Source organism: Dryobates pubescens, chromosome 10 (assembly GCF_014839835.1).
Source record: "Dryobates pubescens isolate bDryPub1 chromosome 10, bDryPub1.pri, whole genome shotgun sequence".
NCBI lineage: Eukaryota > Metazoa > Chordata > Aves > Piciformes > Picidae > Dryobates > Dryobates pubescens.
The window spans coordinates 9,102,958-9,126,853 of record NC_071621.1 but is presented as its reverse complement, the minus strand read 5'-3'; the positions used below and the strand labels follow the sequence as shown (position 1 = coordinate 9,126,853).

The following is a 23,896-nucleotide window of genomic DNA, read 5'->3' as shown; positions in this document are numbered from 1 at the left end:
TTGAGAGTTCAGAATCAATACAATCAAGTCAAAGGGGATCTTGGAAACATACAGCACTAGGGGTGGGCATACAGACTTCCAGAGTCATTCAGGATTACACCTTAAACCGCATGCATCTGAACACTAGCACATATTTCATTCTTCTGCTTCAACAGGTGGCTCTCCAATAAATACAGCATTATTTAAATCTGCTTGCTACTTCAGACTCGGGTAGCAGTTCCAACCAGAAGTCCCTTCTTTCTTTTGTATCTGGAAAGTTGCTTGCGTGCATTTTCTGATCAGATCACAGAAGAGATTTTAACATGCTTGTGTTAAGATAAAGATGTTTTATTAATTCTTTAGATCCCTCACACATTCCTCTGATGCTCAAAATTCTGAGCAAATGATGGTCTTCTCCCTATAAAATAGCTACCTTCAGATTGCGATCAGAAGGGGATTAGTCAGGACAAGAGGAATTTGCATTAGAAAGTTGCCACAGACTAAAATAATGGAATATTAGATTAAATTTGGAAAGCAATTTTTATAAAACTGAGAGGTACTTTTTCTCTGATATTGAGGATAAAATCCAGGCTCCTGCTCACAGTACAGGCATTGCCCTCTGAAGTAAACAGAGACCTGAGAGCTCTGATTTCCCTCCTCTTCCTGCTCCTTCAGATCCCTTGCTCCCAAGGTGTAGATGTTGCAGGTGAGCAGATCTGTGTGCCTGCCAGTGACTCCCACATACCCAATAGAATTCTGGATCATCTAGTTAGGCAGTTCTCAATCAATCACCTCTGTACTCCAAGACTGATGCAAAGGGCCTTTTCAGGGCTAAGGAGTTGAGCTGCAACTGGCTCAGTGCCCAGTACTGGACTAACTCCTGTTTCATACACCCGGGAGGAAATGCAAGACTGTAGTCTGTTTTTTACTGCAGTATGCTTCCTCTCTAATTAACTTTTACTAAAAGTTGGGAGTAAGAAAAATCAAGGAAAAAAAAAACAGTCCCTGCATTTGAGACACTTATCTCAAGTTACTAGGGAATATGACCAGTGATTGGTAAGTGATGATGAGATAGGGTCAGGGAGAGAAAGTACACTCAACTGCTACTCTGGACCAGTACTGGGTGTCTTTGGCATTAAAGACTCCTATGTCTAGCCAGATAAATTCTGCAAAACCACTCTATAAAGAAACTTTTCTTAAGCAGTGTTGTTATTCTTCTTACCTAATCTGCACATTCAGCAGCACACTGTAGCTGTTATGGAGTGCGTCCTGTATTTCTGCAAATGGCAGCCAGCTGTCTTTCAACTCTGCAAATTTCTCTGCAGCTTATTTATAAACTATTTGAAAGCTGACCTAATTCTCACTTAGCACAAAATAAACCCTGGAAGCATGTGGTGGCACAGGGATGCCAAGTCAAGCACTTACTGCATTTTTGTAGAAGAAATACAGCACCATGTTGGCGAGTCGGGAATAACACCAGTGGCCATGAACAAGCAAGAGTTTCTCCAAGTGCCAGAACCTTGGGATTGCAAAGTCACTTGCCATCACCGCCTTTAAAGAAAGGAAAGTTCAAATTACAATTTAAAGCATCACTTTCAACTCCAACAGTGAATCCCATTATCTTCTCAACTCACAGAGCCCATGGAAACCATACTGATGAAGAATGAAATCCATTATAGTGCTTCTGAAAATGTAGCTATTGCTGCACTGACTGAATACCCATGAGCAAACCTGGCAGCCTGGCAGAACATGCAAGGTGACCTGGTTTTTGCCCAAAGGAATTACAGTTTACAGACCAGCTGGTGGGTGACAGGCAGCATCAAACAAAGCAAAAAGTGGAAGAATGGCTGGCAATTGCAGTTGCATGATCATGAAGTCTCAGGGTCTACATGTGAACATCTTGGTGGCTGTAACATCTTTATCTGCAAAAACTACAGGTACTTAGAGAATAAAATTAATTTCCAGAGAATGAAATAAGAAAAGCACAATTAAGTGGCACTGGACTTTAAAAGACAAAGAAAATATTAGTTTCAATTACATTTGCAGTCCTGGCTTATGAAGTTTACTTGGCTACCATCTCAGTGTTTTGAGGAATCAAAAAAACTGTTTTCTAAAAATAGAATAGAATAGAACAGAATAGAATAGAATAGAATAGAATAGACCAGACCAGGTTGGAAGAGACCTTCAAGATCATCACGTCCAACCTATAATCTGCCACCACCTAATCAACTAAACCATGCAACCAAGCACCCCATCCAGTCTCCTCCTAAACACCTCCAGTGATGGTGACTTCACCACCTCCTCGGGCAGCCCATTCCAATGGGCAACCAGTCTCTCTGTGTAGAATTTCATCCTAACCTCCAGCCTAAACCTCCCCTGGTGCAGCTTGAGACTGTGTCCTCTTGTTCTGGAGCTGGTTGTCTGGGAGAAGAGACCAGTGCCCGTCTGTCTACAACCTATCTTCAGGTAGTTATAGAGAGCAATAATGTCTCCTCTGAGCCTCCTCTTCTCCAGGCTAAACAACCCCAGCTCCCTCAGTCTCTCCTCATAGGGCTTGTGTTCCAAACCCCTCACCAACTTTGTTGCCCTTCTCTGGACATGTTCCAGCAAGTCAACATCTTTCCTAAACTGAGGAGCCCAGAACTGGACACAGGACTCGAGGTGTGGCCTAACCAGTGCAGTGTACAGGGGCAGAATGACCTCCCTGCTCCTGCTCGCCACACTGCTCCTGATACAGGCCAGGATGCCATTGGCCTTCTTGGCCGCCTGGGCACACTGCAGGCTCATGTTCAGCCTACCATCGACCAGTACTTCCAGGTCCCTCTCTGCCTGGCTGCTCTCCAGCCACTCTGACCCCAGCCTCTAGCACTTCATGGGGTTGTTGTGGCCAATGTGCAGAACCTGGCACTTGGATGTGTTAAATTTCATACCATTGGATTCTGCCCATCTGCCCAGCCTGTCGAGGTCCCTCTGCAGAGCCTCTCTACCCTCCAGCAGATCAACTTTTGCCCCCAGCTTGGTGTCATCTGCAAATTTACTGATGATGGACTCAATGCCCTCATCCAGATCATCAATAAAGATGTTAAGAGCACAGGGCCCAGTACTGATCCCTGGGGCACACCACTAGTGACTGGCTGCCAGCTGGATGTGGCACCATTCACCACCACTCTCTGGGCTTGGCCCTCCAGCCAGTTCCTAACCCATCGCAGTGTGCTCCCATCCAGGCCATGGACTGCCAGCTTGGCGAGGAGTTTGCTGTGGGGGACGGTGTCAAAGGCCTTGCTGAAGGCCAGGTAGACTACATCCACAGCCTTCCCCACATCCACCAGGTGGGTCACCTGATCGTAGAAGGAGATCAGGTTGGTCAGGCAGGACCTGCCCTTCCTAAACCCATGCTGGCTGGGCCTGATCCCTTGGCCATCCTCTAAGTGCTGTGTGATTGCACTCAAGATGACCTGTTCCATAATCTTTCCTGCCACTGAGGTCAGGCTGACAGGCCTATAATTCCCTGGCTCATCCAACCGGCCCTTCTTGTGGATGGGCACCGTGTTGGCCAGCTTCCAGTCCTCTGGGACCTCTCCAGTGTGCCAGGACTGCTGAAAAATCCTGGCCTGCATCAAGAACAGTGTGGCTAGCAGGAACAGGGAAGTCATTCTGCCCCTGTACACCGCACTGGTTAGGCTGCACCTTGAGTACTGTGTCCAGTTCTTGGCCCCTAAGTTTAGGAAGGATGTTGACTTGCTGGAATGAGTCCAGAGAAGGGCAACAAAGTTGGTGAGGGGCTTGGAACACAAGCCCTATGAGGAGAGACTAAGGGAGCTGGGGTTGCTTAGCCTGGAGAGGAGGAGACTCAGGGGTGACCTCCTTGCTCTCTACAACTACCTGAAGGGAAGTTGTAGACAGACGGATGTTGGTCTCTTCTCCCAGGCAGCCTGTACCGGAACAAGAGAACACAGTCTCAGGCTGCGCCAGGGGAGGTTTAGGTTGGATGTTAGGAAGAAGTTCTATACAGAGAGAGTGATTGCCCATTGGAATGGGCTGCCTGGGTATTATTATTATTATTATTATTATTATTATTATTATTATTATTATTATTATTATTATTATTATTATTATTATTATTATTATTATTATTATTATATATCAGGCAGGTTGAAGTCACCCATGAGAACAAGGTCAGGTGATCTAGAGACAGCCTTCAACTGCCTATAGAATGATTCATCAACATCTTCCTCCTGGTTTTGGGTGGTCTGTAACAGACTCCAACCAGGATGTCAGCCCTGTTGGTCTTCCCTCTAATTTTCACCCACAAGCACCCAACCTGGTCTCCAGCTGAATGGCATCTAGTGTCTCCCTGATGTACAGGGCCACCCCTCCACCCCTTCTCCCTTGCCTGTCTCTCCTGAAGAGCCTGTAGCCGTGAATTGCAGCACTCCAGTCATGTGAGTCATCCCACCATGTCTCTGTGATGGCAACTACATCATAACTTTCCTGCTGTAACAAGGCTTCCAGCTCCTCTTGTTTGTTGCCCATACTTTGTGCATTAGTGTACATGCACTTGAGCTGGGCTGCTGGTTTCACCCCTGGCTCCAGCTCATCACCCAGACTCCTGCCTGGGGGGACTGGTTTCAGCCCCTTCCCACTTTGAACCTAGTTTAAAGCCCTATCAATGAGACCTGCCATTTCCCTTCCTAGAATCTTTTTCCCTTTGAGGGATAGGCCATTCTCATACACTGTGATCTTTCCCCTCCTCAGGGACAGATGTACTCCATCTGTTGCCAGCTGACTTGGTGCAGTAGAAAGTTATATGAAAAAAACACACTAGATGAGATTCTTCTGGTACTGTATCGACTGTCAAAATCACATTGACAAAATGAATCACACAGTTTCTCTCTACTTCTGACTAAAATTCAGGGTAACTCACATCTACATGAGACCTTCTTGTAAATGATGGTGTTATCACATGTTATTTTACACTTAATTTTCTATTTTGGTATCACCTTTCTTCTCACAGTTCAGCGAAAGCAGGAGGAAAGGTGAAAAACTCCAAAAGAGCAATGTCTTCCTCAAACTCTGCAGGGTCTTTTTTTCACTGTACTCTTAAATGAGTACTTAAGTGAGTACTCTTTCCAGTAATTTTTTCTTAATTTATTTCTTGCTAAATCATCAAAGAGGCTCAATTTTCCCACGTAAGTATTTGCACATGCTATTAAAACAAACTGTGAAACAGTGTGCAAGAGAAGGTGTAACAATGCATTGCTGTCTAAGCAGTAGATGTATGTAATCACAGGGGAATTTTTATTATGTTGAAACACCCTGGGATTTCTCAGGTAGTGAGATACGGTTGTTATCACCTCCCTGCATAGAATAGTCTGATTTATCTTGCAGACACACAGCCAGCTTGCAGTTTGAAGAAAACAGAGCTGAGCTATGCCCATTTCCTTGCTCTCCACCCCATCTCAGTCTATTCCAATGTTAAAACAAAACCACTAGCTTCATTTGCACTTCTAACATAGCACTTCACAACACATTGTGAGAAGTGACAGGTGGTTTTTTTTTCTTTTTGATTCCATTTTGATTACAGTGAGGAGCATGCTGAGGAAGATAGTGTGGGATCCAATTACATTTGCATGTTTATTTAATCTCAAAAATATCCTCTTGATCTTCACATTTTTATTTTTACTTACAGTTTTTTTCAGAGGAAAAAGTGATTCATGCTCCATGTGCTCCCATAGAATATGGATAGAGAACAAATCAGAGAGTATTGCTGCTCATAGTCTTTTGAGTAACTGCATGTGTAAGATTCTGACAGTTGCTTATAGCAAACTGGCCTGCACGGTTCCTTAGGAACGGATCTATAAACATTTTCCACTTTGTTGAAATTTCCTTTAGAAAAAAACAGGTAGTTTAATGAGCAAATAGCTTTCAAATTTGAATACACTGCAAAAGCCAGGTTATCTGAGGACTGTTTTTTCTAAGTCTGTGAGCTCAACTGAAAGTGGCACAGTGGGGAGAGGAGTTAATAAGATCCTATGAGCACTATATGTCTGCATTACAGCAAAAAGTGACCTGAATTTCATAGATGATAGGAGCTGCTAAGTTTATAAGAGGTGACAAGACCCACAAAGGTTTTGAATTGATAGGCTTGGAGGGGTCCCCAAAAAAACCAGCCTCCTCTGGGCTTTCTGGAGCCTGGATGCCTGCAGGGTGATACTGCAGAAGTTATGCAAAGCTCTCAAAGCTTGATGAAGGCTGTGGAACAGCAAACACAACAATTATCAGCTTAATCCAAGACTTCCTTTTGTCTTGCCCTCAGACCTACAGGTTCTGGGGTTGGGATGCCATATGATACACAATGTATATCTGGCTACTTTTGTGTTGGCTTCTTTCCAGTCTAATTTACAGCTGCTAACATATTTGGAGAAACACTTTTAATTGATTTCAGGCCTGAAACCTGTATGAAAGGTGCTGATGGAAATCCACTTGCCCTGGGGACTAAAAGGAGAACAAGTGCAATAGCTCTGCTGGGTCAGCCTGAAGCCCATCTTCGCCAGTATCCAGGATGCCTTCAGATGAGCATATGAATAAATAAGAAAAAACAACTACTGACTTTTCTCCAGAGAACTGTCCCAGCTTCCGGTAATCTGCATGTTAAAAAATGCACACAGTTGACATCCAAGTTCAGAGCTCAGTTAAATTTTTGTCTCACAATTTTGTGCATGACCTAAATAAATCACAATATTCAGGAAATTCCATGGAATCAAGTTCTATTGCCAACTTGCTCACTGTGTGAAGGAGGCCTTTCTTCCCTTTCAGGCAATACATCCAGCTAGTGTTGCAAAAAATGCAATGTGGGTCAGAGAACCACCCACCAGTAACTAAGTTAAGGATCATGCACATCTGCTCAGGTCCTCAGGATGGAAACATTTCCCATGTTCTCTGAAGAGCTCTGACATATACTCAGCCACTCTATTTTCTCATGCAATTAGCCTGCACTCAGCCCAAATACAAGGTAAGTTGTGGAAATACAGTATCTTCCTCATTATCTATGTCTTACTGCCATGTCTGGTGCCAACATAGCAACTGAACTTCAGCTGAGCAGTAGAGGAAGCAGAGGTAACAGGTAATACATACACCTACTGTACAATCTATACATATACATCGTCTCTTCTAGGGAAAGGAGATGTGCCTCTTATGCAGTGGTAAGTACAGGAATCACAGACTGAACACTTCCAAGAGACTCTCTTATCTTGCTGTTCCCTATGGCAGGAAATGGGGTCAAAAGCCAGACTTGGAATAGAGCGTAGGGAGCAGTGGTTCTGCAAATGGCTGAAAGTTTCTCTTTCTTTGCTGTTCTTCTGTTTGGATAGGCTGAGCGAGTGAGATGCATGAGTGGTTGGGCTAAGGGTCACCACCACATCATGCAAATGAGCTGTCTCAGCTGGATGGAGTTGTGAAGCTACTCTACAGGAGAAGTATACCCAGGCAATACAGGAGAGAGAAGAATAAAGAAAAGAATAAGGTGAACCTTTATTTCCTACATATGCATAGCTAAGCATTTTTCTTTCTTTAAATCAGTATTTATAAATTAGTTCTTAAACCATATTGCTTAGAGCTATCTCATAATTTGAATTTTCTAAGAAGGTAGCATGTTTAAACTTGTCATGGATCTGAGAACAAACACAAGCTCGGCCTCAGGCTGAAAGCATCCTTAGGACACTCAGCTGGCACCCTTGAGCACAACTGCTGCTTCTCCATCATTTGTGCTGGCTATCCAAAGGCACTTCAGCCATGCTGACATACAGGAAGTGCCAATTTCACCCTTTCATAGAAATGCTTTCCAGTGAATGAGCAATATTACCTGCATGCCTTCTTGACCAGAGATCCCCACACCAACATCTGCCACTTGGATCATGCTGACATCATTAGCACCATCACCTAAATGTGACAAGATACAGTTTTGTTATCAGTAGTAGGTTAGGAAAAGCTAGCAGCAGCAAAGGAAATGAAAACCAGTTGTTACTGAGTGTTGGCTGAGTATAATAAGGGAGATGTTGGGTAGAAAATGATTCATCTTTGGGATAAAAGGTACAAAGCTTAGCAAAGCTGTCAAGACATTCTCATATTTGTAGGCTTTTTTTTTTTTTTTCATCATGGAAAACTAAAAGTAAAATATATTCCTCTCTTTTAAATAAGATGTAAAATTCAAGTATCTCACCTGAAGTGCACAAATACTAAAACCCTGAAAGGCTAAGAATGAGCTTCCCAATACTTCTGCTTCCCGCTTCATCTGCCTGCCATCAGGTATGACTAAGAATGAAAAATGGAAGGAGACCTAAAACCAATGAGAATGCCTACACAAGAAAAATTGCAATAAAGCTAAAAAGTAGATGAATTCCTGACTTGGGTTGAGCAGTCTGAGATCTTTAATACATCCACCACATGTAGATTTAACTGCAACAGTTGTGACGTGCTCTGCTTCCAGTTGTAAGACTGCAAATGACAGGCGGCATAAAAAAGACACCAGAATGGGATATTTTCCTACTTCTTAGACTCTTAAATTAATAGCCAGAATGCTAGTGGAAAATGAAATTGTATTAACTGATGACAAGACACTTGCTTTTAAATTTCAGTGGCTGAGGCATACATTTACATCTTACTCCAGTACCCCTGCTGTTGGCACACGAGTGGTATCTCCTCACCTGAAAAAGCTCTTTGTAACTGTGTCTTTGTAACTGTGCAACACAAAACCAAGTTAGCTCATGTTTGTTAAGAGGGAGGATGTATAGAGTTGGGCAGTTACACCAGAGCAGGAGCTTGACTTCAGCAGGCTCAAGATACTCAAAGAATGACAATACAACTGCCCAGTCTTTGCTAGTGTTTTTTAGCAATCTGGACAATTCAAGTTTACCAGCCAGACATTTTTTGACAGCATATGCAAATGGCTATGTCTACAATCAGTCAGCCAAAGATGTAATTTCAGTACCAGGAAGGCATATTTGAGCTAGGTGGTGAGCATAGGGATTATTATAATCAGCACACATTTGGTGATGTGGACATCATGGGGGCCTGTCAATTATTATATGTAGTTAGGGCTTCTCGTGGGTAGGTCCAATCCACATGTGCTGCTGCTATGATTTAACCAAGAAAGGTAGATGAAAGCTAGTATGTGACAATATACACTGCAATCATATTTTCTAACACAACTTGAGCCTAAACTTGATACTTTTCTTATGTAAAAATCATGCCAACATGGAATATGCTGCCAGATTTAAAACAGGCTGACTGACAAAATCTCCCCTTCACCAACTGAGCAATTAGCTAGGAAGAAGTGTAAGTTCTGGCATGGTGCCAGTGATAAATGCATTCTCTGTACTGACAAGGCCATCTCAGATCCTATGCTGTGTAGCTGCCTCATGATGAAAAATGCAGAGCCCTGAGTTTAAACATGATTGGATGAAACAACACTAAGCACAACATCATTCTGTGTAATACAGTAATTACAACATGGTGTTCTTCATGGAATCAGCTAACCCAGTTCTTCACAGATGTGTTTGGATATGCCAAGACCTCACAGCATACCTGGGTCCCAATTATCTAACTTCTGTAGAAAGAAGTCCCAATAGTACTGAAGAGTTCTATCTTGGTTTTGAATATGTTAGAGCTGTCCACTACATCTTCAGACAAAACTGGAAGGCTGTTTTGAGTCATGAAGCAGCTGGGAGGGTTCTATTGCAAATTAAAAAGTCAAAATTCTCAAGGCTCAGCATATGTCAAGGCTGGATAGTTTAAACTGAGATATTTACCTATTGCCAAGGTCATTGCTTTGAGTTTGTCTCTGACTAATTTCACTACCATGCTCTTCTGGAGTGGGGTAGCACGACAGCACAGTACTGAACGGCATCGCTTGGCTAATGAAAGAAATTTATCTTCTAGCATAGGTTCCAGGGCATAAGCTAGAGTCCTTCCATCAATCACTAGGCCCAAGCTGGAAAGCACAGGGGAAGAAGGTGGATAGAGAGGGGTGAACCCAACGGTCATGTTTCCAGTAGCTTCGTCTACTGTGTTGTTTGAAAATTTAGATTCTATGCATTGCAGACACTGTTCCAGCAAGACAGCACATGTCTCCTGAAAAAAAAACACAACAAATACACTTGAGAGAAAAGAACATACATTCAAGCATTTGTATTTGCTGTATATTTAGGCATAAGGACTATAAGGAATGTGCTATATTTGCTGCACTGTTAATGTTTTAATTTCTATTAATCTTCTTTTCTATTTGCTCTAAACACAGTTCTTACAGAGGATATGACAGCAGTGAGGACCCAAAAGGCTTGAAATCTAATTCCCCTTTAACATGCAGTATTGTCTGCTAAATGAATTTCTTCTAGCTCATTTTCAGAATAAGAGTGCTGGGAAATGATATAATCAGCATCAGTACCAAGCTAAGTAGGGTGGTGAACACCATGTACACGCCTACAAGTGAGATCAAATAGTTATGCATTGTTAAAGGCCAATTAAAGATTATTTAAGCTGAATTCTCTCTCCTAGCCACACTCAACTATAAGATGTTATTGAGACTACATGAACACTTAAAATGAAATGCTACTGAACTCACAGCAAAGTATGATAAAAAGAAAGATCATAAAAAACTCAATTTACCAGTTCAGTTGATACACTCAAGATTGGAAAATGCTGTCATCTTTTCTTCCTTTTCAAAGTTAATTGGAGCTGGATACTGCTGGCCTACCTCTCCTCTGTTGGTCTGAAGTCCAATTTTATCACCCATTTAAAGGACTAGAGCACTATCAGTCTGGTTCCTTGTATGTTAGACCATATCAGTAAAGTCTTTGTGACTGTCTGTTTGCAATGAGGTGAGCACAAGGAAGATTAGTAACTCAGAAGAATAAGAAAAGGTCTGTTAGAAAGCAAGGGATTACTGCCTTTCTGACTCACAGTGTTAGCATCAAAATTTAAACTCCAGAGACAAAGCCAGCTGAGAAAGCATGAATGATTGAGCTTTCTAAATATTACATTTCAGCAGTGTAAAATAAAGCACAAATTCTTCAAAGGTAATAAATTGTTTTCTTCCACAACATGTTTAATAATAGGTTGCTTTTGGAGACCCCTCAGTGCCAATAAGCAAAACCAGGGATGTTTTGAGAATGCATACCAAAGAAAAGCATTTATTCTGCTATGGCGTATTTTCATTCACGGTAGAGCCTACTGCATACAGTTGCATGTCTTCAATAATTTATGATGCATGACACTATGACTCAGAAGCATGATTCACTGACAAGTAGTCAAAGACATGTCCTACCTGACAATTACAGCTGAAGCAGGAAAAGAAAAGAAAAGAAAAGAAAGAAAAAAAGAGGGAAAGGAACAGAAACCATCAAACTTTAAATTGTATGAGCTGAAAACAAAGTAAGTAAACTTGTGCACTCAGTCTACTTACTAGTGATTCAGCATTCAAAGTAATGATTTCTTCATCATGATCCAGTAGCTTGCAGGCATAAGCAATATTAACAGCTGTTTCTTGCTTGTCTCCAGTAAGAACCCAAATCTGCAACCCAGCTTTGCGCAAGTTTGCAATGGTTTCTGGAACACCATCCTGTAAACGGTCTTCAATGCCAGTTGCACCTAAGCACACAGAAAAAGAAACATACTGCATGTTAAATGAACACTTAGGGTTCATCTCAAATTGTAAGTTTGGATTTTTCAGAAAGCAAATTCCTTTTTCTGAGGAACAGCCAAATTTCCAATGGTTGCAAGATTTGAGCATCTTTTTTTTGGGTATTGAGCGGAGCAGAAAGTAGCTGGGGTAACCATTTTCATCAACAGTCAACAACAAAACCAGAATTCAAATCTTCCAAAGCAATCTGATGCCACTTTTAGTCTCAGAAGTTCACAATGGTGATGCAGCTTTGCTTATTGTCTCTCTGCTCTGTATCTTCAGTTCTTAAGGGTCTTAATTGCCTTTCTTCCATTACAAGAGGCTGGGTCATAAGAGATTTCTCCCTTTTGAGGGGGAATGGCAGCAGGAGTGTAGCTTGGCAACATCACTAAGGCTGCTGTCATACACCTTTTCCTGCCTTCTTGCTGCTCTTTGCTCTTGCAGGAAGACACTGGTTACCAAAGTAGATATAGTAGAGAATAAATCATGAATCCAAGTTCAGTGCCACCACAACAATACTCCACTGAGTTTCAGAGAGGTTTCAATGCGAGGAAACGTAAGCCCTAACTACTAGAGAATGAGCACATGTAAATCACCTGGAACAACAGGAAAAGCAAAGTGAACTTCTCTTAGCTATTTGTTATTCCTGTGGTTGTGCTTTGGAAAAAATAATTTAGCAACATTAGTCTGAGCACTAGTCATGTAGGTGGGAATACATTTGTAGTGCAATGTAGGGAAAGTTATTACCAAGCTCTGGGGCATTCAGCATAAGAAACATATGGATCTGCACAAGCGAATCCAGAGGAGGGCTACAAAGATGATCATGGGGCTGGAGCACTTCTCACATAAGGAGAGGCTGAGAGAGTAGAGGTTATTCAGTCTGGAGAGGAGAAGGCTCCAGGTAGATACTATAGCAGGCTTCCAGTACCTAAAGGGGGCCTACGGGAAAGAGGACGCAGTCTCAGGCTGCGCCAGGGGAGGTTCAGGCTAGATGTTAGGAAAAAGTTCTATACAGAAAGAGTGATTGCCCATTGGAATGGGCTGCCTGGGGAGGTGGTGGAGTCACCATCATTGGAGGTTTTCAGGAGAAGACTTGATGGGGTGCTTGGTGCCATGGGTTAGTTGTTTAGGTGGTGTTGGATTGGTTGATGGGTTGGATGCGATGATCTTGAAGGTCTCTTCCAACCTGGTTTATTCTATGTATTCTATTCTATGTAGTCTATGATAAGGGACCCTTTATCAGATATTTTAGTGACAGGAAGAGATGCAATGATTTTAAACTGAAAGAAGTTAGATTTAGATTGGATATAAGGAAGAAATTCTTTACTGTGAGGGTGGTGAGACACTGGAACAGGTTGCCCAGACAAGCTGTGGACGCACCCTGGAAGTGTTCAAGGCCAGGTTAGATGGAGCTTTGAGCAGCCTGGTCTAGTGGAAGAAATCCTTGCCCATGACAGAGAGATTGGAACTAAATGATCTTTAAGGTCCCTTGCAGTCTGAACCATTCTATGACTCTACCCAAACAGTGTACAAAGAATACTCCTTTTCCAGATCAACTTATTTATTCCCACAACCTGATCTCAACTGATCATTGCAAGACACAAACCACAGTGGGAGGTTCTTGGGAAATGACCAAGGAAGGGACCCGAGGGGTTTTATTGACAAGCAACTGAATACAAGCAAGCAGTGTGTCCAGGTGGCCAAGAAAGCCAATGTCATCCTGGCTTGTATTAGAAATGCTGTGTCCAGCAGCAGTAGGGAGGTGATTGTCCCCTTGTACTCAGCTCTGGTGAAGCCACACATTGAGTATTGTGTCCAGTTTTGGGCACATCAATACAAGAGAGATGTGGAGGTGCTGGAGCAAGTGCAGAGGAGGGCAATGAAGCTGATGAAGGGCCTGGAGGATAAATCTTATGAAGAGTGACCAAAGGAGCTGGGGCTGTCTGGAAAAGAGGAGGCTGAGGGAAGACCTTATTGCTGTCTACAAGTGCCTGAAACAACATCATAGAGAGGCTGGTGTTGGTCTCTTCTCCCAGGTAATTAGTGATAGAACAAGAGGGAATGGCCTCAAGCTGTGACTGGGTAGGTTTAGACTGGGCAAAAGGAAAAAAAATTTCACAGAAAGAGTGGTCAGGCACTGGAATGGGCTGCCCAGGGAGGTGGTGGAGTCACCAACCCCGGATGTGTTTAAAGGTTGTTTGGAGGTGGTGCTTGGGGATATGGTTTGGGGGTGAACCTTGTAGAGTAGGATTATTGATTGGACTTGGTGATCCTAAGGGTCTTTTCCAACCTGAAAGTTTCTGTGATTCTGTGACCAAATAGGCAGTCTGCTTCTGGCTAGAGCTCTCTTATATGGCTGGCAGTTCAATTTCACTTCCCTCACCCCTCCCCCTCTGCCACAATGCAGCAAGAGGCAGCATAGAAAATCACAGTGGGATCATCCTAATTAATGTGGTCTGAATTAGTCACTGCATAGTCCCCTTTAAGTCAGAGGAGAGAAACAGACACTTCAAGGGCATGATTCATCTAAGCCTAAAGCAGGTATCTAAGACCAATTAAACTGCACGGGTTTTTTTTGTTTGTTTCTCCCTTGGTTATATGGGGAGCCTTAACCTGTAGTGGGTTCATCAGAAGCTGAGTGACATGGATCTGGTCTCTCAGAGACAGGCAAGTTAGCAATTAGTGAAGGTTATCTCCAACAGTGTTATGACTGTCCTAGTTTCTTTACCAGAGAAAGCAGCTGCATGCTTGGAATAACAGTGTAGAAATACATATTTTTTAGAATCTCAGTGCTGTTGACATCACGACTTAGTAGAGGAAGAATATGACTTAGTTCTTGGAACACATTTTACCTACACTGATTTTTACTGCTTTATAAGGAAGTACTGCAATCCTCTTCCACAGAATACACAAGCCCTGAGAGCATGAGATGCACCTGATGGATATGAGAGTTGATGCCTTGCACAAATGCAGTTTATGAACTTTGTGAGTGTCTCTGGTACCCCTGGAGTCATGGAAGTCTCTAATATGTTGAAAGGGCACTGAGCTAATAAAATTCTGTTGATGGTTTAGGCCAAGTCCCCCTCCTGTTTAGAGCAGCAGTTCCCATTCATGATATTGTGTCATATACATTCCTGGTATAACTCCACTCATTTCACTAGTGGTAAAATGATGGCAGGAGCAAGGGAAACAGGGTATGTCTGTTATGTTAATTATATCCCATTCCTTTCTGGTGCTGCACAAGACAGCCATGACAAAGTCCAAAAGAAGCCAATTTCTGTACTGTCAGAAACCATTTAAGGGAAAGAATGGATTTCACAGCCAAGCTTTCAGAATTTTTAACACATTTTAATTTAATGTTCAGCTCTCATTTCATTACCTAGCAGATGCAGATTCTTCTCTATCCGCAGTGCTGACTGAAACAGAAGTTCATCACGATTTTCAATAGAGGATTCAGCTTCTAAATGACTTTTTAACCAACAGGCATACTCTTCCTTGCTGAGAACCTATTAAAAAGAGTAAGTGAGGGCACAGTCAATGTGATGCAGAGGCATTCATACTTTACAGAAAAAAGTCAAGACTCTCCTTAAAAGCAAAGTAAGGATCTGCATTTACTTACTCTTTTTGCAATACAAAGGGTTCGCAGCCCATCTACAGCATAAAGATTAAGGAAATTCTGGGTTTTGCTTTGGATTTTTTTTTGATGTTTGCCCCGAGGGTCATCTAGATAATAAAAAAAGAAATTAGTGATAGAAAAAAACAACAGCAGCTAAATGGCCTCAGAGGATAAAAACTTGACTACAGTATTCACTGTACCAGCACTTTATAACTGATACTTCTAAAGAGCTGTTCATGTGTCTTGGGAAACTCAAGTAAAACATTCCATTTAGAAAAAAAAAATCATGTCTTTTTGTTCTGTCTTTTCTGCCTTCTCTCTTCAAAAGTAGTTGCAAATGTGTGTCAGAAAGACCTTCTCTTTCTTATTCCTTATGTTTTTGTTTGGCCTGAATACTTTGAGAAATCATGGTAATCTTCACAGTAAACAGTATTTCCAGAAAGCATAGTATGATTTCAATACACTACTACAAAACACTTCTCCACATCTCATCACATGCAGAAAAATTACACTTACTTGAAAATAGCATTAGTTTTCCACTAAAATTATTATCTCAAAAGAACCAGAAGCAGTGCTCTGTTTTGTATATCTAAGTGTAAGAAGGTACTTCTGCTGCTGCTGTACTGATATGACCTATTGGACTGAATCAATTAATGAAGTTCTGAGTATGACTGTGATTTCATTTGTAAGACAGTTGCACTTATGTAGATGTCACAGCCAGTTTCCACTTTGAATAAAATGGCACAACTTCCACTTAGCTTTACTCTTCACTTAAAGCCATGTCTAAGAATTCCAAATCAGGACTAATTTCCTTTTCTCTCTTTAGTTGGGACTGGTTCAGTGTGCTCACACTGTGATCAAAAAAGAGTAATGAATATGACAGTGGCACATTTTGTTTCATCTCATTACCTGAAGTGATGTCTTCCAAAGTTAAAAACAGGTGACATGCATGTTTTTTATCATCTAGGATCAAGACAGGTTAATGTACAACATACTCTAGTAGCAATCTTAAATAATATGAATTGCAAGGTTAATACTAAAGTAAATGTACAAGCTAGTAAATTTTAGATTGGAACAATTGGTTGAGAATGCCTGGTACCATATGGCAGGAGGTTTTTTTGTTGTTTCTTTTTTTCCCCCTTAAAGTCTGAATTATTTTGGGGGGGGTGAAGAAACATTTTGTAATTGCAATATTTGTGTTACTGGTACTTGCACAATCACCAGTCAAAGAATCAGGTGAGTGCCATTTGTCATAAGAAGTCTGAGCACCGGAAGAGAGCTACTATATATGATCTCAGCTCACCCCTGGATATGCTCACCCCTCTCAACTGATCACACTGAGAACCTATTGGTGCTATACCCTTATATTAAGCACTTAACATAGGTATGTAAATTAGATGGCATAAATCTAGATAGCCTCCAGAGGTCTCTTCCAGCCCTTATCATTCTTCAATATCTTACTGTTTATACTCTTCAGTGCCCATTTCCCCCCTGTTCTTAAAAGGACAATGCAGATATATTATTCTGGAAGAATATTCCTACAAATATGATTTGCAATTGGAAAATCCTTTCTTACACTATTGCTTGTAGCTCTTACACACACACCACCAGGTTCTTTCAGAAGTTATGAAAACAGATCACAATTAGATTCAGTTGCAACATTAAGTAGAAATACACATATATGGGACTGATAGCCTACTACAGATTAATTTAGCTTCTTTTCTGTTTGTGAATGATAATGATAATGTAGCTCTGCAACATTCAGCCGGCAAGAATTCTTCCTAATTTTTTGTGATACATTGCTATTCTAGAGAGAAATGTCTTGTTTTTTTAATATCCCTCATGAAACTGTCTTACAGGACTAGCTACTGCAGTCACTCACTGATTTAAATGCTTCAAAACTGAATGGGTGCTTAAATACATCAGAAGTTGTTTCTATCCCTTCAAGGTTAGGTGGTGTTAATCACTTCAGATCTGTCTGAATACCATGGGTGCTAATGCAGTGAACATTATGTTAAATGCTTATACCACTTTCAATGAACAAACACAGAAATTCTCTACAAATTCAGCTGTGCACATAATTTTCTGTATATATTCTCAATTCGAGAGTGAAAGACTCCATCTCTCTCCTTCACCAGCATACCAGTGACAGCTAAATCCCTTTGTAACTCTTCATGTGCTTTATCAGTCCTATCCTGAGATTCTTCTTCCTTCTGCTCAGAAGTTAGAAGGGGGAAGGAATCTTCCACAGAAAAAACCCAGTTGTGGAGATTCTTTTTTAGCTGGAATTCTTTTTAGCAGTGTAACCACATAGACCACATCAGCAAATAAGCCTTCTCCAGAAGAATGACAGTGAGATAGCAGTGTTCTGATTGCTTCATTTCCTTCCATGATTACAAGCTGCATAAAGCTGGCCCAGTCCATTGTTTTTTCAATGACTTATTTTCACAGTTCCTGTGATTTGGGTATTGACTCAAACAGTAATTTTCTTATTTATGAACATGGTGACTATTAAGATAAAGTAAAAACAATACACTTTTGGAAATTATGGCAAGGCTTTTGGAAATATCTGCACACTATCAGAAAACACCAGGTTTCATGGTTTCAACTAGATCTACAGGCAGAGCAAAGGGAGTAATTTCAGTTTTCAAGATTAAGGCAATTTTGGATTTTCTGTAAGACACAACTAAAGGTACAAGATAATACTTTTGCTTCTGATCTTGGGCTGTTCCTCATGTTGTAATTTAAAATACTCTTCCTTCCGAACAGTGACTTTTGTGTCTGACAAGACCCAGTCATGCCACGTGATGTTTGAGTTGGGAGATTACAGACACAGTGCTGCCTTGATTCCTCAGTTTAAGGGCACAAGTATCACAAAGTCTCAAGATGCATGCTCGACTGGTGCTGCACAATTTGCATGTCCCTGAGTCACTAACACAGCAAAAATTGAGCACTGGGAATAGCTGTCATTTTGATTCACTTATTGATCAATGTTTTAAAATGATAAATGCTTGAATTCCCATAGCATTACAGCTCCTCCCACACCAGAGATCAGGATGAAACCACTAACAGAAGCTGCAATATAGATAATAGCCACAGCACAAATCTTCTGAGGCTCCCTCTACCTGGGGAATACATTCCTGTAATTGGGAAAAGATGTTGTTCCCTCAATAATTGGCAACATATCCACTGACATTACGATACTGCAGGCAGAGATGTGAATTCAGGTCCAGGAGTGAAGCTGCCCAAGAGAAAAGTCAAACTTTTTTTTTTTTTCAGACAGATCCACTGAAATGTACAGAATTACTGAAGCCAGCAGTGGCCCAGAGGGCTAGAAAACAAGGGAAACCTCTTATGATGTTCTAGCGGCTGCAGTTTACACTGCTTGCAAAAGCAAAATATACTAAAACTCATAGTTCAGTTTGAGCTAAAAAAACTTGAACAAAGCAATAAACCAAACCACATCACTATTTCAAAGCCGCCTGCAATACACCTGCCTGTAAAGATGGTGGAATAGCTCTGTTTCCCCATCTACAGAATCTGCTCATTGTCAACACTGATCTTCAGGAACTCTGCTTCCCTTTCTCTGAAATACACCACCTTTGGTAATGTCGCTATGGTTTAGTTTTCTAACTGGCCTTGTTTTCACTTAGGTGGACCTTAGATCCTCCTGAAACTTGCCTGAAATTTCTGTGATCCATTGAGTTTACTGTGTGTACACACAGCAGCTGCAAACATAGTCTATTAAATGGTGATAAAATATTTAAGACTTGGCATAAAATAATTTTTTTTCCTTGTAATGCTCAGCACTCATTCTGATAACTCATTTTCAAACATTTTCTAGGTATGTTATTAGAGATTCTCAGTACTACTAATTCTCTGTTAGTACTTTGGAGGGAAACAAGTTTCCACAGATGCTCTCTGTAGCTTCTGTCACATCAGATCTTTACCAGAAAATTAATCATGAATACTTTGTTGTTAGTTAAGAACAAGATGTTCTTATTTTTTTTGGCTCAGCTTTGATTTATGTGGCTGTAAACAGAAAACTAATGCCAACATTTTTCTGTTATTTCATTAAACTAAAATCACACAGTATAAGCCTTTCACAATTGTTTACTTCAACTGATGTCAAAGTAACCACGAAGTTAGTGAAACATGGGAAGTACCTCTAGCACTTTCAGGCTCTGTCCATTCATACTGGGGTAACCTTTAAATACTGAACTAAATTCAGTATTGAAAATACAGCAAATTGATACCTGTGCATCTCCTTGAACTTCTGAATGTTTACTGAGTTCTTCTTGAATTCAACTGATTACAATTAGCAGCTATGTAAGGTTCTCCCTGTTTCATGCAGTATCTGGGAGCTGGTAAGACTCTATGCTTTTGTGAGGTAGTCCATTTTCATAGCTACATGTCTATTATCAACTCATCTAAACAGCACCTCTTCCTCTTTTGCCACAACCTTTCTGATTTTATGGCATAGTCACACCAAGGTAAATGTCTTAGTTTAAGTAAACATATTACAGCAAAAGGCTGTAAAGAGTCACAAATGAAAGAGAGAGGGGAGCTGCAATAGGAAGTACTTGGGTTTCATATAAAATGCTCACATAATCAAGCACTGCCAGGAAGGATTTCCTGAAGAAATGTAAATTGCTTTGGCAGAGTTTCAAAAAAAATTCTTTCAAAATAAATATTTCTAGTAAAAGATTTTGAACATATATTAACTCATTCTTGTAAGGTGAACAACCTATTGTTACAGAAAATATACCATAATAACAAAGTATTAGAAGAGAGACAGTTGCCATTCTACATTCCCTATATTCACAACGAAAGCAGGTAGGTCTACGTGCTAGAGATGCAATAAGATATGATGAGCTTTTCATCAGTTATTGAGAACTGCCTCTCTCCTACCCCCACACCCACCAAGAGGTAAGTAAGAGATGTACCTGAAGAGCAGGGCAGAAGAAGATCCATAACAACTGAATCTGCTCCTTTAGTGTAAACATTTATTTCACCTGTGAGAGGATGTCTGACCACTACTGACATCCTTTTCCTGATGGAATCAAAGCCCAATGTATGTAACACTTCAAAGCTTAATGTTCCCAGGTGAGGTAGCTCCACTGATACCTGGTCAGACAGCCTTCCAACCAGAGAACAGTTATATGCCCTTGCTGCATAGACAAGGGCAGCTTCATCTGGACTCTCTGCTTCGTAACGGAGTTCTCCTTCCTCAGGTCCACTCCCTACAGCTGTCCGGCCTTGCTGGGAGCTGTAGCCATTGTTATTCATCTGTGCAGAGTATGCCAGCTTCTCTTCCAGTTTTAACAGAGTGCTATCCGTAGATGAAGATGAAAGCACACTTAAACCAAATTTGTGCATTGACTTGCTTGTAGCTAGACTAGATGAACTGCTGCTGTTAGATCCAGAGGTCAAGCGACTTGGAGTGAATCTTCGTATGAAGTCTTCTATGGTTTTCACTGGAGATTTTAGTTCAAATCGATCTCTAACCTTGAGAAGCAAAAGCCAAACCAATGAGCAAAGCCTAAAGAAAAGCTGTACGAAATTTCTGACATTGATAGTCAGTCTAAGCAGCTCAACCTGAGGAGAAGAGTTCATCTGAAGTCAAAAATTAGTCTACTCCTATTATGAGAAAGGAAAGTAAATGGACAAAACTGACTCAACAGCAAAAAAACCCTCACTAGAACTTCAGATTATACCTGTGTGTGAAAGCACATGCTTGTATTAAACCCATTTTTAGTTCTTTCACCTCCTCAGTTATGACTAGAAGATAGACTGTCAATGTTGTAGTATCATCACTACTGCATACTAAAAACTACCATTAGTAGCAAATATTCACATTCTTTGTGCATATTCATTGATGGTATTTAAAAAGTGAGGTTGATGCAAGAGTTATTTATGTTGAAAAGCATGGTATCAGAAATTTTTATGAGAATATGCCAATGCTGACAATGTTCTCATAAGAGATGCGTTGAAATAAATAATTTCCACTGTCTTCTCTTTCAGCATCAAAGTATTTTGGTTCAGTTTTATCACTCACCTCAGTTTACATAAAACTTTAAAAACAGATATAATGTTATTAATAGCAACATCATATTCACAGTATTATGTTACTACGTTAACAGCATGGCATTCCTGAGACAGCAAAACTGAGCATTCTCCAAACGTTTCCCTGGCACTAAAACATTGCAGACTAGTCCACCTTTTTTTCCCCCCTTCCAATCTGGAACAGAAAGACATCACAGAATTTGCTCCAGAATGGAAATTCCAGCTGCTGGCTAGCCTTAATATATCATTCCATTATAATTTTGTCTTACAGATCATCTTGGGATTGTGTTTTTGAAATCTTCATTCATCAATGACACCAGTTTAGGCTGATTTAAGCAGCAATGACCATTATTTCTCATAATGAGCTTAAGATGCATTTTTGGCATAATTTGGAAGTTTTAAGCGACATTTTCCAAGCATATTCTCTCTTTAAACTTTTAAAAATGTCTCTGACTTTTCTTAATTTCCTCCACATGTACAAGATATTCACAGACAGCTTACATTATTTTCTGGGAAGTCTTGCATATTTACAGTGTTTATAATGTTTACAATATTTACAATGACAGGACTAGGGTGAATTGAGCAAAACTAGTAATGTGTAGATTCAGACTGGATGTTAGGAAGAAGTTCTTCAGCATGAGGGTGATGAGACACTGGAACAGGTTGTCCAGGGAGGTGGCAGAAGCCCCATCTCTGGAAGTTCTTAAGGCCAGGCTGGATGGGGGTCTGAGCAACCTGATCTAGTGTGAGCTGACCCTGCCCATGGCAGGGCAGTTGGAACTTGAGGTCCCTTCCAACCCTGACCATTCTATGATTCCATGATAACTAAACCTGCTCAATAACATCATGGTTCAAAGAGTTGTCTAAAAACTAGTTCCAGCTGTTTCTCACTAGAACAGGAGGCTTTCATTTGCCCAACTTACAAGATAAATTAGAATCAATGCAAAAGAGGCTTAACCTTTCTTTTACCGTTTCTTTAACTCACCTTCTGTCGGGGCTGATTTGGTGCAGTAACCACAACTGTATTACATATAGTCAAAGCAATGAAGAAGTCAAAAATGTCACACAGTTCTGGACTCAGATGGGATAATGGCTGTTCATGGCTCCTCATGATGTCCAGATGTTTTGCACATTCATTCACTTTTTCTAACAAACTTGGATCAGGTGTGATGTCCTTCTCCTAGTAATAACAAAGCAGTGATTAATACCTGTGATTCTGCAGATTTCCAAAGCAGCAACAAGAAGCAAGCATCCAAAGTAGTGTCAACATCAAGAGTTTCATGGTGATTTTACTCCACAGAGTGGAGAGGCCTGTAAGACACCCATTCTGGACTATAAACAGTTAGCACTGACCCTACCAATAGAAATGGAAATGCAAGCAACTCTGTTACCAACTTTTTCACTACAGCAGCAATATTCATCTACTTTGGAGGTAGTGGACAGGAGAAGTTACACACTAATCTAATCTTCTCTCATCTAATTAAAAGATATTTATAAACCAAACCAAAAAAATGAAAACATTAGACAGCAATGACATTCAAATCTTGGCCTTACATCAGCACAATAAAATGAAACCATCTTGGACTGTTAGAGAACAACACTCATCCATACATTTGAAGCTAATTCATGTGGTTTTTTATACTGAAAGACAGAGCACTTTACACTTTAGTACTTTGCATTTATTTATTTATTGTCAAAGCAAAGTCTGGTGTTTCTTAAGACTGGAAGATGTAAGCATACAAAATATTAAAAGATAACCTGATCTAAGGGCCTTTCTTCAGTAGAATTTTATCTGCTGATGCTCAGCAGCTGATGAATCTGAGCAACCACATCTATAAAAACTGCAACTTGGAATTGTACCAAAAGAGCTTACTGTTGACTGAAACCAAGAAGTTCTGCCAGTGAAAATGGCACCTTTCTGTGTCTAGATTTGTAAATTGTTTTAAGGGTGAATTTGTGTCAACAGTGCCACCATACAAAATACCTAGACAGACAAATCTTCTCTGAGGTCTTATCACTATTCAGCTCACATGAAATTTCCAGGGAATTACAGCAGCATAAAAATAATTTAAACAAAGTAAAGTTGTGAGAAAAAAAAAATCAGAAACATTTTGAAACATAGAAGTTTTTTATCTCTTTCTAAAGTACAACACATGCAACCCAGTAATAATCACATAAAAATTTATGCTATGGTGTATGTCAACCGTGTCTAAGAATTGGAATATGGAGTGTCCAGCCCAGCACTTTATAGTTTTAAAATCCTCAGACAAAAAAGAGGCCTATGCAGAGCAATGAGAATCCTTGACCTCAAACCTTATGCTACTCTCAGTTCTGTAGATAAAGGTGCATATTTTCTTTTCAAAATCAAGATATAACTGAAACAAAAGTTTCAGTTTGTCTTTACCTTTAGCTTGCTCCCACAGAGAAGGTAGTTAGTTAAGATCTATGCCAGCATTTGATTGTTTTCTGTACAAACAGCTGTGACTACATAAAATATATGCCAAGAAGTCTATAAGAGGTACAGTGTGCTGCAGATTCCTTTATCTTTCCCTTTTCAG

At 40.6% G+C, this 23,896-nt stretch overlaps 1 protein-coding gene across 1 annotated transcript in view; it reads right to left on the bottom strand.

Annotated features, from left to right (window-relative positions):
- ATP10A (ATPase phospholipid transporting 10A (putative)) overlaps positions 1-23,896 on the bottom strand; it is a 134,141-nt gene that overhangs the window by 7,883 nt on the left and 102,362 nt on the right. Inside the window, exons 9-16 of the mRNA XM_009900153.2 lie at positions 22,324-22,518; positions 20,219-20,780; positions 15,276-15,379; positions 15,036-15,162; positions 11,438-11,622; positions 9,786-10,107; positions 7,841-7,917; positions 1,405-1,530 (exon numbers count right to left, since the gene is read on the bottom strand). Of these exons, the coding sequence (XP_009898455.2) occupies positions 1,405-1,530; positions 7,841-7,917; positions 9,786-10,107; positions 11,438-11,622; positions 15,036-15,162; positions 15,276-15,379; positions 20,219-20,780; positions 22,324-22,518 (1,698 nt within the window). The remainder of the gene's footprint in view (positions 1-1,404; positions 1,531-7,840; positions 7,918-9,785; positions 10,108-11,437; positions 11,623-15,035; positions 15,163-15,275; positions 15,380-20,218; positions 20,781-22,323; positions 22,519-23,896) is intronic.